Source organism: Pezoporus wallicus, unplaced genomic scaffold (assembly GCF_028554395.1).
Source record: "Pezoporus wallicus isolate ANWC-B61680 ecotype Strahan unplaced genomic scaffold, APGP_CSIRO_Pwel_v1 contig_5879, whole genome shotgun sequence".
Lineage (NCBI taxonomy): Eukaryota > Metazoa > Chordata > Aves > Psittaciformes > Psittacidae > Pezoporus > Pezoporus wallicus.
In genome coordinates, this window is record NW_026637549.1 from 465,458 (window position 1) to 479,466 (window position 14,009).

At 35.3% G+C, this 14,009-nt stretch overlaps 1 protein-coding gene across 1 annotated transcript in view; it reads right to left on the reverse strand.

The window, feature by feature from the left end:
• AGMO (alkylglycerol monooxygenase) overlaps positions 1-14,009 on the reverse strand; it is a 138,977-nt gene that overhangs the window by 27,620 nt on the left and 97,348 nt on the right. Inside the window, 5 exon segments of the mRNA XM_057406227.1 lie at positions 5,397-5,513; positions 5,995-6,126; positions 7,267-7,346; positions 7,450-7,515; positions 9,167-9,233. Coding sequence (XP_057262210.1) covers positions 5,397-5,513; positions 5,995-6,126; positions 7,267-7,346; positions 7,450-7,515; positions 9,167-9,233 — 462 coding nt within the window.

Here is a 14,009-nt window from a genome sequence, read left to right on the forward strand (position 1 = left end):
TCTGAATGATTATATTTCTTGTCACTCACTAGACTGCAAATCTAGAGTCTAAATTTGGTCCCTGCACCAAGAGTTGGATTTGAGTGGATGATGGAAACACTTCACCAAAGCAGGCACTTTGGGGTCATATTTAAGAAGTTTCTTTCATAACTTCTGTAATTAATTTTTTCTTTCTTTCTTTGCTTAAAGATATATTTCAATTGCTATTTCTAGAAGAGTAGGAAAAATTATCTTAAAGTTAACATTTTCAGGAAACAATAGCAATTTTTAGCATTATCATTCTATTATATTGTTACTGATTGACCCTGAAATACGATAAGTTTGACATTAGAGACACTAATATTGTAATTCAGATTGCAGCTTTTTCTCCACAAAGAAAGGACTGAATACAAGAATTTGGAGTGTGATCCTGCAAAATTATCTTCATCATTTTCTCTAAGATGTGCAAAATTGGAGGCTGGACTTGTCATTTGACTCTCCACATTTATCTAACCACAGAAGAAAAAAGCGTAGATTAAGAACTTGAAAGGAAATTAATAAATTGCAGTTCAGTTTAAAACATGGATTTCCAGGAGGAAAAAAAAAAAAAAGAAAGAAAATAGAAATACATTTTAATTTATGTTAGTAAATCAGAACTAAAGTAACTTTTTTGGCATAATAACTACCTGAGCCATGCACAATCATATTTTACAGATTCCGTTTTTTAGGTCAATTTGCATTTCGTTTCAGATGCTCTCCTACTTGAACCATAACACTTTCAACACCAGCTGTCTGTAAAACCTCATATGGTCCAGTGCCACCTGTAGCTCAGAATGTGAAGGACTGGAGGACCCTAAAGAACAACCCACAGATTACAGTTAATTGCAGAGTTAACTGGCACTATCATCACATTCACACAGATACATGGCACTGCAATGGCTGAGTACAGTGTTGCAGCCTTCCACTCCCCAAGTCTTCAGCTTTCTGGAGTGATGAAAGGTGAGACATAAAGCCTTAGTGGGAACCATGAAGGCATAACTTACCCTTCACTGTAGATACATGCACCAATTTCACTGTAGATACATGCACCACTTTCATATACAGCAAAAAAATGTGTTCCTTCATTTGTGCTCCTAGTCAAGGACTACCAAGAATTTTGTGGTGAAATACGTCATGATGCCATTTGGGAATAACAGCTTTTAGAAAACCAGCCACGTAGCATAACTTTTAGCATTATTCGTTTGCTTCCATAACTTTCTCTTTACAGCTCTAGTGGTATAGTTACATGCTGCTTGATTCTTTTATTTACTTTCAAACATGTATCACCCTATGAAGTGGATACTGGCAGCCGAAGCATCCATTTTCTAGACATTACTCTACCAAAATCAACAAAATACTCAGTGGGTTATATCACTAAAGTAAACATCATGTATTAAATCTACACACTGCAATTTGCAGTGTGAAAAGAATGTGTCTTTTACACATTTGTTAGTGCCAGCATCCTCATTCCACTTAAACATAATATGCATGGATGTATATATAAAATAAATTAGTATTTATATACTGGAGTATTTGTATAAACAGAGAAGCCTGTGTGACCACAGCAGGTTCCCCAGTCACAAGTCAGCCACAACTTTGCAATGTGGTTATTGGCTGCAATTAAACAGAAAAAAATATTTCTGTTGGATTTTGATTTCGTTGAAAGCTTTAAAAATATCTCAGAGCCTTTATAAAAGGGGCAGGAGGGTGTGTTATAGAATTTGAGAAGTTTACATGCTTTTGTAATCAACAGAATGCCATTAGCATTATTATTTTATGTTTTTTTAGAAATAAAAAATAATTCATTTAAATGAAGGAAATGTGTTATTCCAAATGTGTATTTAGATGAACATTGAAATATTCCAATTTGACTTTAATATTTCAAAGAACTCAGATTGATTTATTCCTTTTGAAGAATAACATGGATGCTTTTTCTCATCCTGATGAATTCAGTGTTTCAAAAGAACTGCTAGGAACGATGTCAGCACGTTTCATGAGTTAATAGATGCCCTGCTGTCATACATCAGACACTTTCAACATTCAAATGAATTATGCTAATACAACTCTATGAAAATGGTAACATTAGGTGTCTTACTATGAATTTATTTTAACTCAGAATTACTAAAAAAACTTAGCAATATTCCATATACAGTACTTGGTTATGTCCTACTGAATGGATATACTATTTGTGTTCTCAGATTTTGAGATCTTATCCCTTACTACTTTTCCTTTAACTGAAACTGCTCACATATTCATAGCATTATGAGCACAATAAATGCTACAGTATCTATCTAAAGCTAAAAAAGACACTGCAAAATGTGTTTAAGGTACATTTCACTTTGATTTATGTGATACATGCAGTTCTGGATCTATGAGACTTTCGCTTTGAATGTTCTGCAGTCTTACACTCCTAGCACTCTCTCTGGGACTGATCCAAATCCCATTTCTTCAAGGAGCTTTGGATCAGATATAGATGTGCAGAGCTCAGAAGTAATTTTATTCTCTGGATGCAGTGCAGAGCACTATATATAAAATAAACACTGCATGCTTTCTCCTGTGGAAAATATATATTTGTTCTTTATTGTTTTGCTCTTTTTATAAGTTAAATGTAGGTCAGTCAGACAGACGGTATATGGTTGCTCTTTACAGATAGAGAAATTTAACACTTCTACAGGGCGTGAGACCAAACACTGAGCAACTGTAATCACTTGAGAAATGTAATAGCTGTGTGCTGTGTCTTATGGCTATTATGAAATGGAACTTATACCTAGAAATGAGGAAAACAGTTAGCTGCCTCCATTTATGGAGCTATGCCACAGTTATGACATAATTCATAGCCAGAAAGAAAGTTCCAGTTGTATCCATAGACATTTCATAACTCAGTGTAGTGGAAAACTGATATTGAAGAAAGATTTTGCCAAGTAAAGTTATTCATACACAGGCTTCCTTCTCATGACAGCTTCCCACTGTACTGCAGAGCGATGCTGGAACTCTGCCTTGGGACCAGCACTTTCTACACCCACGCTGAAGGTTTATGTCCTGAGATGAGGTGCTTCTAGGCGCCTGTGCTCTCCTCCTTCTTTTCTTCTCCTTACTACCTGTAATGCGTGTAATACATGGTACTTTTGTGCAGAGAATTTTCTAGCTGGTCTCTGTGATAAGTTCATAAATGGTGGATCTTCAGGATATTTCCTCCAGGACTGCAAGAATTTAGTGATCATCTGGGCTTGGGTGCATTTTTCAACTTCCCTTATTACTTAAACAGCTGCAGTTATCAGAAGAGAAAATAATATGGACCATTCGTTTTTCCTTCCAGAACCAGAAAATGGCAATAAGAGAAAAGAATAAAATAGGAAAAAAATCACGAGCAGACTCTTTACTTCCCACTGCTAAAAGCAACAGCAACGAAGTAAAAAAAGACAAAACAAAAAAAACCCCAACTGAACAAAACCCCTACAGTTTGATCCCTATGCAAAAATGATTTGCTTCTGGTATGTAGGAATCTAGAATCATATCTGGAAATCTTGCAGAGGCATTTCTCAATATAAGAACATTGCCAATCATGCATACTGTATATCTTGTATACATTGGAGGTATTTATCCTTACCTTTGGCTTAATTTCCTGTCTTCAAAACCAGTCAGAATAGACTAAGCCTCAGACAGTTTAGTAATTGAATTCCCTGCAGTTGCAGCACAACCCTTTATAGGGGTGAACACGATGTGTAGAATAACTTTGTATTAATCAGAAGAGTATGCCTGAGGTAGCTTTTATATTATATTGGGAATGCTATGTAAAACACTCTTTAAACTTTTCTTGAAAATCGCATCATACTATTGGTCTGATGTGCTACTCGCACTACATCTAACAAAAAAGTGGGGCGGGGGGGGGGAAACAGGGCTATAGCAGCTATATGCAGAGCTGCCAGAGCTGCTATAAACCTGCTGCCTCCTATCCCAAGAAATTATTGCAGGCACAGACCCTCTCCTGTCCTTGTCACTCTGGAATACAGGAGGAATATCTCAGATGGAAGACCAAAACGTCAATGTTCAGACAAGAATTCTGACAGCTTTGATATGGCTTTGCAATCTTCTGGAATCCTTCATGGATGACCACGGCCAGTTATGTGAAGAAGACTTATTTCTAGAAATCTGCCTCTTGGCTGGATCCAGTCATGTTGGTCATGGGCAAAGCCACTGGAGTGCAGTGTGAGGGGCTGCTCCCCAGGGAAGGGGCATGGGGCTAGTGGCAGCCAGGGGACAAGGGCCATGGCAGGAAGGGTGCTGTCCTGTACTGTCCATCGAGGTGGGCAGTGGACAGTAACCACTGTTAGCTCAGGGTCGGAGATCATCAGGTGAGTGTGCTGGGACAAAGCAGCTTTGAAGGCAAGCAGAGACTGAAGAACCCAGGGAGCCCCTGGCACCCTGTGGCAACATGGCTGACACAAATACAAGGCTTTAACCAAAGCGGTCTTAGAAAGGGCTTAAGAAGGCCAAAGGGCATTTTATCCATGTGATAGAATTTTGTCTTGTTTTGGTAGGTTTGATTTGTGGGAATATTAAATGTATTTAAAATTATGTTTCATAACTAGAAGATCTTAGCTTTCTTAAAGAACGAAGAGTAGTGAAGGTTGGAAGAATGAAAAGGAGGTTGGAAGGCTGAAGCCATGGTAGCAGTTAATGTGCTGCTTCTTGAAGGCAGAAGTGGCCTCATAGTTCACCTTCACAGACTGTCAGGTATCAATGGAGGAACTATATCTTATTACAAGGGAGATCTTATCAGCCCAAATGCAAGGTGGTAAATATGTACCTCCCCCTGCTCTATTTCTATCAATGCTGTTCTATGTTCAAAACTGGAAAAAGGATTTGCCCTGAGTCTGTGCTCCTCCAATTTTGAACTCCAGTTTTGAACCAAGCTCTCCATCTTCAACCATGACAAAACCTTTGCAATCTTCCTTCTGAAGCGTGGGCAATTAACAATATGAACAACCTTGACATCTTAAAATCTACATAGTTTCACGTCCGAGGTACATTTTTCCTCTCATGAGGTCCTAAAAATTGAAGTTCACACATATATCTTCTATGGAACATATGTTATTTTTTTTTGTTTAATTGCTTAACTTAAGCATATTCATCTATAATTAATTGAAATGGTTACTAAATAATGTTTAATAAATAACATAAAACATTATATATTTATTATGGTGTATTTATCCATTTACGTTGATTCTTTTTACAGAATCTAGTTGTTATTATAATAGTTTAAATAAGATATGAGTCAGGCTGTAGAGCATCTACTCAATGCTTCATTACTTAAACATGTTGTGCGTGATATAACTGTCAGCATGAGATGCTCTCTTATAACAACAGAGATTACTTACAGTCGCAGCAGCAAGAAGTTCAGTATATAAGTCCATTGTTACAGCAAAATGTACAACTGCATAGCAATCAAGATAAACTGGTACACTTGTATTGAAGGGAACTTCTTTTCCAGTGATCTGTATGAAGCAAAACAGACAATAGCTTTTGACAATGACCTGCTCCAGCCTGTTATTTCTTAGTATTCTTTATACTTACAAACACAAAAAAGGTTAAGGGACATAGATAATTGCACAAAGGTAATCCACTATCAGATTTATGTACTACTTAGTGTGAGACAGAGTTTAATGCTCTGTGTGTGTGTGTTAACAGCTAAAAGAAAAAGTACCGTACACTACAGAACAGTTTTGAAATCTCTTCAGGAAATGAATAATGAAAAGATAAGTAAAAAATTATTTTTTTCCCTTCAAATAAAAACACACAGGTAAACCATTCATTTCCTTCAGTTTCTGTTCCCATTTCATCTTCCCCCATGCTTTATGACGGCTAACTTGCTAATTTCAAATAGCATGTGTAGAGTTTTTAATATTGATCCAGTAGCATTAAGAGGTCCAAGCAAATTACACAAAGCCGAAAGCCTGTGCATGTTCTATTTATCACTGGGATTTCCTCAGGAAGGCCAGGTCTAGGTTTGCCTGGTCCCCAGCCTGGCCCTTTGAATAGGACAGAAAGCTTATTGCAGAATCCAGGTGTGGCCCAAAATGTGTTCCAAATATGAGCCAAGGGATGTAACTGAAAAAAAGAGCATGTAATGTTTCATTGTTGGTAAAATAAAATTTAATAAAACATTATGCTTTATTATTTACTTGAAAGTTAAAAATGAATTTTTGAGTCTGTAGAGAGAATAAATTAGGAGTAGATGAAGACAGTCAGAAGTTCAGAAACCCTGACAAAAATAGGTAGGAGCCATATCAAGTCCTTGGTTTATAGTGAGGATTACAATGACTCCAGCTCAGAGGAAAATCTGTCTCTCCTGTAATTAATCCAGTGTATTCAACAGTTTATTGTATAGCTATATTTATGGTAGTTTTAACTTAGAATTTGGTTATGGGGACCTTGACATGACATATTCTCAATAACAAAATTACTTAATATCTGACTGTAATGGATATAACTGCACAGACTCTGGCCATCCTTCCAGCTTCCAGCCCAGACACACCTTCAGGTAGAATTTCTCATTCTTTGAGATACCTTCTGGGCTGAACAGTCATGAAAAGCAAGTGGTTACTTCAATACTACTCAGTCCCTGAGGTTTTTACAGAAAATTTTAATCCACCTTAAGTGAAGCCTGGACCAATAAATCTGAGGAACACCACACTAAGGTTTTTTTTGGGCTTTTTTGTTTGTTTGTTGGCTTTTTTTTAATTAAAAACCTATATTCAACCTATTCTGCAGGTTTTGCTGATATCATGATGGTTGCTATACAATGCTGTCAACAAAAACATTCTGGGGTACTCTGAGCAGCAAGTAAGCAGAAGAGATAAAAATAGTAAAGGTATTGCAACATGCAGTTATTTATGAAATAGCAATATTTAGAGAAGACAAACAACAGGTTAAACATATATTTTTGTCTTTGCTTCGCTGCATATTGCTCTGCATATGGCAAAATGGAAATCATTCAGTCCAAGGCCTGTTATAGTACTATTGTAATTATTAATTTTACTGTATTGTTTTTTCATGTTGACTACACATTCTGCATATGCTCAATGAATCACTGGAAATATATGTTTTGTAATTAAATACTGAAGAAATTGTAGATTATTTAATTGTGCATCAATGCAAGGATGGCCTCAACTGTGCCTAAGAGAGGAGTTTCTTTCAAATGTGAGTGCCTGTTAAAGATACCACAGTCAGTGATACAAATTATAGAACCCGGAGCATGATGGGTTCAAATGAATTCACTGGATGTGTTAAACCATATATGACTTTCGCATCTTCTGCCTCGAATGTTCCTGATGAAATAAGAAAAAAGAACAACCAACAAGCAAATTCAAAAGTATACATATTTCTGCCACACTAACTAAACATGAGAGAGAACACCTTTTTTTTACTTACCAAACACCCTGCCCCAGATAATGAGTGTGCCACCATAATTTTTGTCAATGCAGTAAGGACTTCTACCTGTTATAAAAATCATCTATGAGACCAGTAATTTCATATATAAGAATACATGCTATTGAATTATGGAGGGAAATCTTCATCATTAGCATCAATTTATAAACGAAAAAAAAAAATAAATTAAAAGGTAGCTAATCCACCACTCCTAATATGCTGTAATTGTTTCTTTCTTGTTATCTTTCTACTTAGATTCAAACATAGTAATTAAATGTGTCACACCCAAAATCCCTGCGAAATGGAAGGATTAATTTGGAGAGTAAACTCAATTCAAAATATATTTATAAAGACAAATTAAATAGCAGACCAAAAAAAAAAAAAAATCATCATTTTTTACCTAAGAAAATACATGCCAAATACATTTATGCACAACCATCTCATTAATGGCTTTCAGCTGTCTCTATCTTCTATTCCATATAGAACCACAGAATCAGATAGGCTGGAAAACACTTTTAAAACCATCAAGCCCAACCTTTACCCCACCACTGCCAAGACCACACCACTAAACCATGTCACTCTCTGATCCTGCCTTCATTATGATTAATTAACGTCAGTGTGAGGGAAACTGATCCTCCTATCTGTTTACTGGGGAAATAGATTTGTATATATAGTATAGGTCTTCTATCAAAAGTATGAGCAAAGAAACATTGATTACATATCCCCAAGTTTGTGGAGACTGTCTGGAGAAACTGTACAGCACTTGATCAGCTCCAGGGCAATTCTGCTTAACTCTGATCAGGGTCAAGGGATTAGTTTGGATTTACAGCACAGCAAACAAGAGCAAAGTGTGTCCCTCCAGGATTACCAGTACTTGTGCAAATTTTAAGGATTAGACACTTACAACATTGCAGTCTTTTTAAAAGGTCTACACAGTGCCATAAACACTTTACACTTGGAGGATATAATAAATATTAATAACATCCTCTGTACCAATAATTGCGTTTGAGTCTGTTTCCAATTATTTTGTTCTTCCATTCCCCTATTACTTTTTTACTTGTTATCTCTGCACACTGAATTACCTAAGGATATCTATGAAATCCACTTCTATTCCTCTTAAATGATCATGACATTTTTCAGTATGCAATGGAGTTATTAATCAAATTGAAATATGCAGTACGGTCTGGAATGCCTCTGAATATTGATGAAAAATCAATCATCGTGCATTTGTGTGAAGTGAGATTTTTCAATAATTCAGAAAGCTGAAACCAAATTCCATTAAAACATTCAACAGTTCTTCTTCTAAAAGGTAACCGTGCCTTTTCACACATTCATTGTTTGAAGTTGAATGAAAAAACATGTTAGTGATTGACAAGTTGATGATGTCTTAGTAGTCACGGAAGGATGAGATATTTTTCTGTCACTCTTCATATCTAGAAACATTGAACTGTTTTGCTGAAAGTCTTAAAATATCCTGGCTTAATTTCTGCTCAGTAATCAATCCTAAATGTAAAAACTTTAAATATCAGTTAAAAAAAAAGTTTTAAAATACTGTAAAATTTATAACTTAACAAGGACTATTTTTGAAGCAACAATCAAAATTTAAATCCTTCCGTAAAGCTACTTTTACAATACAATTCCAGTCCCTAATTATTATTAAATAAATAGTGACCACTAAAATAAACCCACTAAGGAATAAGAGTTTACACTTTTAGCTTACCATGATGAAGTCTGTGACGACTGGGAGTATTAAGAATCCACTCCAGAGGCCCAAGGTTGGTAACAACCTTGAAAAAAAATAATGGTTCCATGAATTTGAAAATACTGTATAATATGAAGATGGAGGGGAAAGAGGGAAAGGAAGTGCATAAAGAGGACATTAATCTTAAGAAGAATTGCATAAAAGAACAAGACTTCAATTTTTTTGCCTGAACCATTTCACTGTTATAAGAATTTCACTAACATTTTTTATCCATATCCATTGGCATTGCTTGGGATCCAGAGTAACTTTAAGATCCCAATTATGTGAACAGTTTGCATCTGCAAATAGCTGGCACTGACCCAGAAACAAGTACTCCTTCCTCCTTCAGTAGCTTTGATTGTTTGTTTCTTGTATCAGTGACCTGATTTTACCACAGCACAAATGCAGAAACAGAAGCAAAAAATGCCCTAATTTGGGAACTGATGCAAGTTAAAACTAATTTTGTTTTGTTTTTCTAAATTAGTTTCACTGGATCAGGTCCTGAATCTGATCCAACATGCAGCCACAAATAAACTGGCATGACTCAGGCATGAGAAGAAAGAAGAACAGCATAAACTCATAGTAGAGCATTGATGTAAGGCAATGATTCTGCAGTACAGAAAATCCAAGCCTTCATCATCTTTGTACCAGACCAAAATATAACAGAAAGTGTTGACTGCCATAAAAACATTCTAATGAGTCAAACTTTGTCAGAAAATGCTGATGAATTAAGTTTGTGTCACCAGGGTTTATGGCAAACCAGGTACTCACCTGTTTTATGGAGCCATAGGAAAGCCAGCACTAGCTCTAAATATTGTGCTTTGGTTAGCTCAACAGAAGTGTGTGGATACCAAAACACAGCAACCTTTGCTTAATGCCAAACACAAAATCATCAGTCAGAAATAGATGCAGTCACTGGATGACCAAAAAGTGTTTCTATTCAAGATATAGCCTAAAATTGTATTTATTCACTGTATCTGATTATGACCATAATGTCTTGCAATTGAGACAAAAAAAAAAAGGCAGCTAAATAAAAATGCTTAGACCTTAAGAAACAAAACTAAGAACCTATCACTTTGTCTTTTACAGAATTTAATAAGTAAATTTAACACTCATATTGTTGAAGTGGGTGACCTGTAATATAATAATAGAGATAATATTGGCAAACAACTCACTAAGGAGACAAACCATCATTACTTATGACAGCAGTCCCATCATCTAAATAAATAAAAGTACAAGGATTTTTATTAACTTCAGGTTTACGGAGAAAAGTCTAAAATACTCCAGTTCCATTTATGTTTAATTCACATGTGTGAAGATCTGGACTCAAAAAGTAGATATAGGGCATTCTTCAGAAGTATTTAAATTTTTATGAATCAGGCAAATATCAGAATAAAAGGAAAAAATACATTTTGCTCATTTTTGTCTTTAGCAAAAGCTAAAAGAATTTCTACTTAATAGGTTAAGTAAAGCATATCTGTAATTAAAGGAGTATATAAATGAGTAAATTCCTTAGAGATAATCTGGAATATATGTCTCAAAATCCTGCTTGGAAAAACAGACTAGAGGGACAAGTTTGTTTTGTTTAACACAGAAGTTAAGAACAACCTATAGGCCACTATGTATTTCTCAGTTCTCCTTCAAATAAATTCAAGCCTGAAAAGACCACCTAAAGGTGAGAAACAATTCATCATTCATGCTAGCTCCATTTCCCACCTTTCTTAAGCAAAAAATCCCACTGTTCCAAGCTATGTGAGATGTGACCACTAAATGAATTTAATGAGTTGGACGTCAGATTGAACTGCAGCCCAGCACCTGAGAGAGCAGTGATTTACCTATTAAACCACACCTAACTTTGGTCTGCTTGGGTTTAGTATATTGTTAGCTCAGTATTTTAACAATTTTTGTGAAAATAAACCAAGTCTGTGCTAGGAGAGCAGGTAATCACTAAGGAATAGCAGTCTTCACTTTTAGTCTACAGATACAGTAAAATGTCCTTCAAGTCTTCAATATACAATATATAAATTCATATTTAAAAATTAAAATTCATCTTTTCAAAGTCTATATAATACATTGGTATGCTAAAGAAACTTATGCAAAATTTTAAATAAATAATTCTGTCTAATCCTAGAGAAAGTATTTTCTTTGGAAAATGAAACCTCTCTCATCCTTTAAAAATAGACTTTCTTTGAGTGATGACATTTACAAATCTATTGAAATATCTTCTCCATAGCATAATTAGTAATTGATGCCTAAGCCTACTTTGGTTCATTATTCTGTCAAGGTTGCCTCCATTGCAAAGACATACACTATGATGGGAATATCATCTGAGATAACAATCATAACTGCATTACAACCACAGAACTCTGTACCTGACCAAGCAAAAATCCAGCATGCTAAAACTAGCAATTTATAAAATCATCATTTTGACTAAAACACATAAAAAATATTTTTGTCACCAGATAGTCAAAATGGTACAGGGTGCTATTTCTAGAAGCTTCCTTTGCTATCAATAAATTTACTTCTATATATTTAGCACACTCCTAAAACACAAAATCATGCTGTCAGTGGAGAACTTTTTGTGTCAAAAATCTGATCAGTATTTTATAAACATATCTTTTATACATCTATCCATATATCATTCTAATGAACAGAAACACACCTTATCTGGAAAACAAAAATAAGAACTGAAAAACCTCGTAAAGCTGAATGCCAGCAGCACCACATGGCAAAGAACATAATTATTTTGTTGAATTTTTCTGTATTCTGCCACCTTACCTGGGGCAAAACAGGAGTTTTGCAAGATCTTTCACCAAAGTAAATTATCAAGGCCAGGACAGTAAGAAATTTTTTGTCAGGTAAGATTCTGACCCTGTCATGTCAGGCTGACAGGAACTTACTGCAATCACAGTGAAAGGAATGAAATTTGCAGGAATCAACTTGTAACAAAATTTAATGTGGTTTAATAACAGCCTGTTCAAAAGAATGCCTAACAGGCAATGAATAAGACTAGTGGCAGGTAGTCCACCTACCCATCTACCTTTCAGCAGTCAGCCTACCCTTACTTCTGTCTCCCCATTCTGTCCAGACATTTTCCTTGGATAATGGCAATTGCAAAGTTGCTCATAAGTGTTCATGGTAGCAGTACCCAGAGTTGCAACCAGTCACCAAAGCATGTACACCACTAGGGCTCAGTCATTCAAGACAGCAAAACATTTTTATCTTCAAATAGCTTAGTATTCAAAACAGCTTTTTAGACAGAGATCTTTCACAATGTCCAAAGCTTTGGGAAAAAAAAAAAAACAAAACAAAAACCAAACAACCAACAAACCGAACAAAATCAAAACAGTTTTAAATAAAAATTCTAAAAATTAACAGAATATTTGTGATAAGAACAGCAGAACAGCTCAGGTTTTGTGGCTTGTAATCAGTATTTTCATTAAAAAAAAGGAAAATATTTCTGCTACTATAAGTTTTGTATGCAGTAGAAAGCTTTGCTTCAGACCTTTTTACTGGAAAGTGGTCTCAAAAATAAAATAATAGTGGAAATGTCATTATTCGATATCCCTATTGATTGTACTTCAAACCCTACTTCATATTACTGAAAGGAAAAAGAGTCTGCTTGTTAATATAAAATATTCTTGCTATTTATAGCATCATCTTGCAGTGATCTTGGGAACACCAAAAAAATTGCTACCAATATCTTAAACACTGAAGTACCAAAACTGTTGTCTAACCTTATCTGTGTTTTGACCAGTATGGCTGAGGGGTTTACATTTGTGTTTGTTCCCCTGATACAGACACCTACTGTTTAAATCAATTCCTGTCTCCAACTTTTCTTTCACAATTAACACATCGTGTGCACCTCAATTCCCATGCCAGTGACCCACAGATGAACTGCAGCAGAACTCTTTTCCTGTTTGCTTTGTTTGTTTTTCCACATCCCATAGCCACAAAATAGAATTTTTCACTTGCCAAAACACTTACAAATGGACTCAGTAAACTACCTAAAAATCAGATATGTAGGTATCTCATGTACACGAGTTATAAAACCTTTGTCAGATCTCTCCACAAAACATGTATTTGACTTTCTTTCCTTTTAAAACAAAACAAAATAATAAAATCAAGCAATATATTCCCTCCATTTTTGTTTGGCATCACTAAATAATAAACCAGAATTACTGACAATATTTGAAGAAATTCCAAAAGCATTTTAATAAATAAGGCAGGCTAAAAGCTGCATGCTTAGAAACAGTTTCCATACATTACTGAATAAAATATGCTGGAAGTGAAATCCTCATATATAATGAGAACTAAATGTTTTCTTTTCTATAATGGTAGTTCTTATATAAAGATGTTTCCTTTGTGACAGCAATCCCTAGCCTAATGGAAAAGAACATTATGCAATATCTCTTACGGCATGTAAGCACCTCTGTTTGCGGTCTCAGAGTTTGTCAGCACCAAGGGAAATCTTTATTGCCTGGTACCTGCACCACTTCAATGTAGTTCTTGTTTAAATAATGAGAAAAAATCGTGACATGAAATCCAAGGGAAACTTTACATCTTGTGTAACAACTCCTCCTGTCACCACTACAACATGAATCTTTACTTAACTCTGTTTCAACATGAATGCTAGGAAGGAATGTCAACCGAGTGGAGCAGTCAATGTTACAGTAAAACCGTGTGTATATGAAAAGTTCTGTTTTGTTTTGATGTTTTTTTTTTTTTCTCTTTGAGTACAAGAAAAGCTGTAGTACAGCATTTCTTTTAATATTATTGTGTCACTGATCTGCAGGACAGGGAGGGTAAATTCATCCCTGCA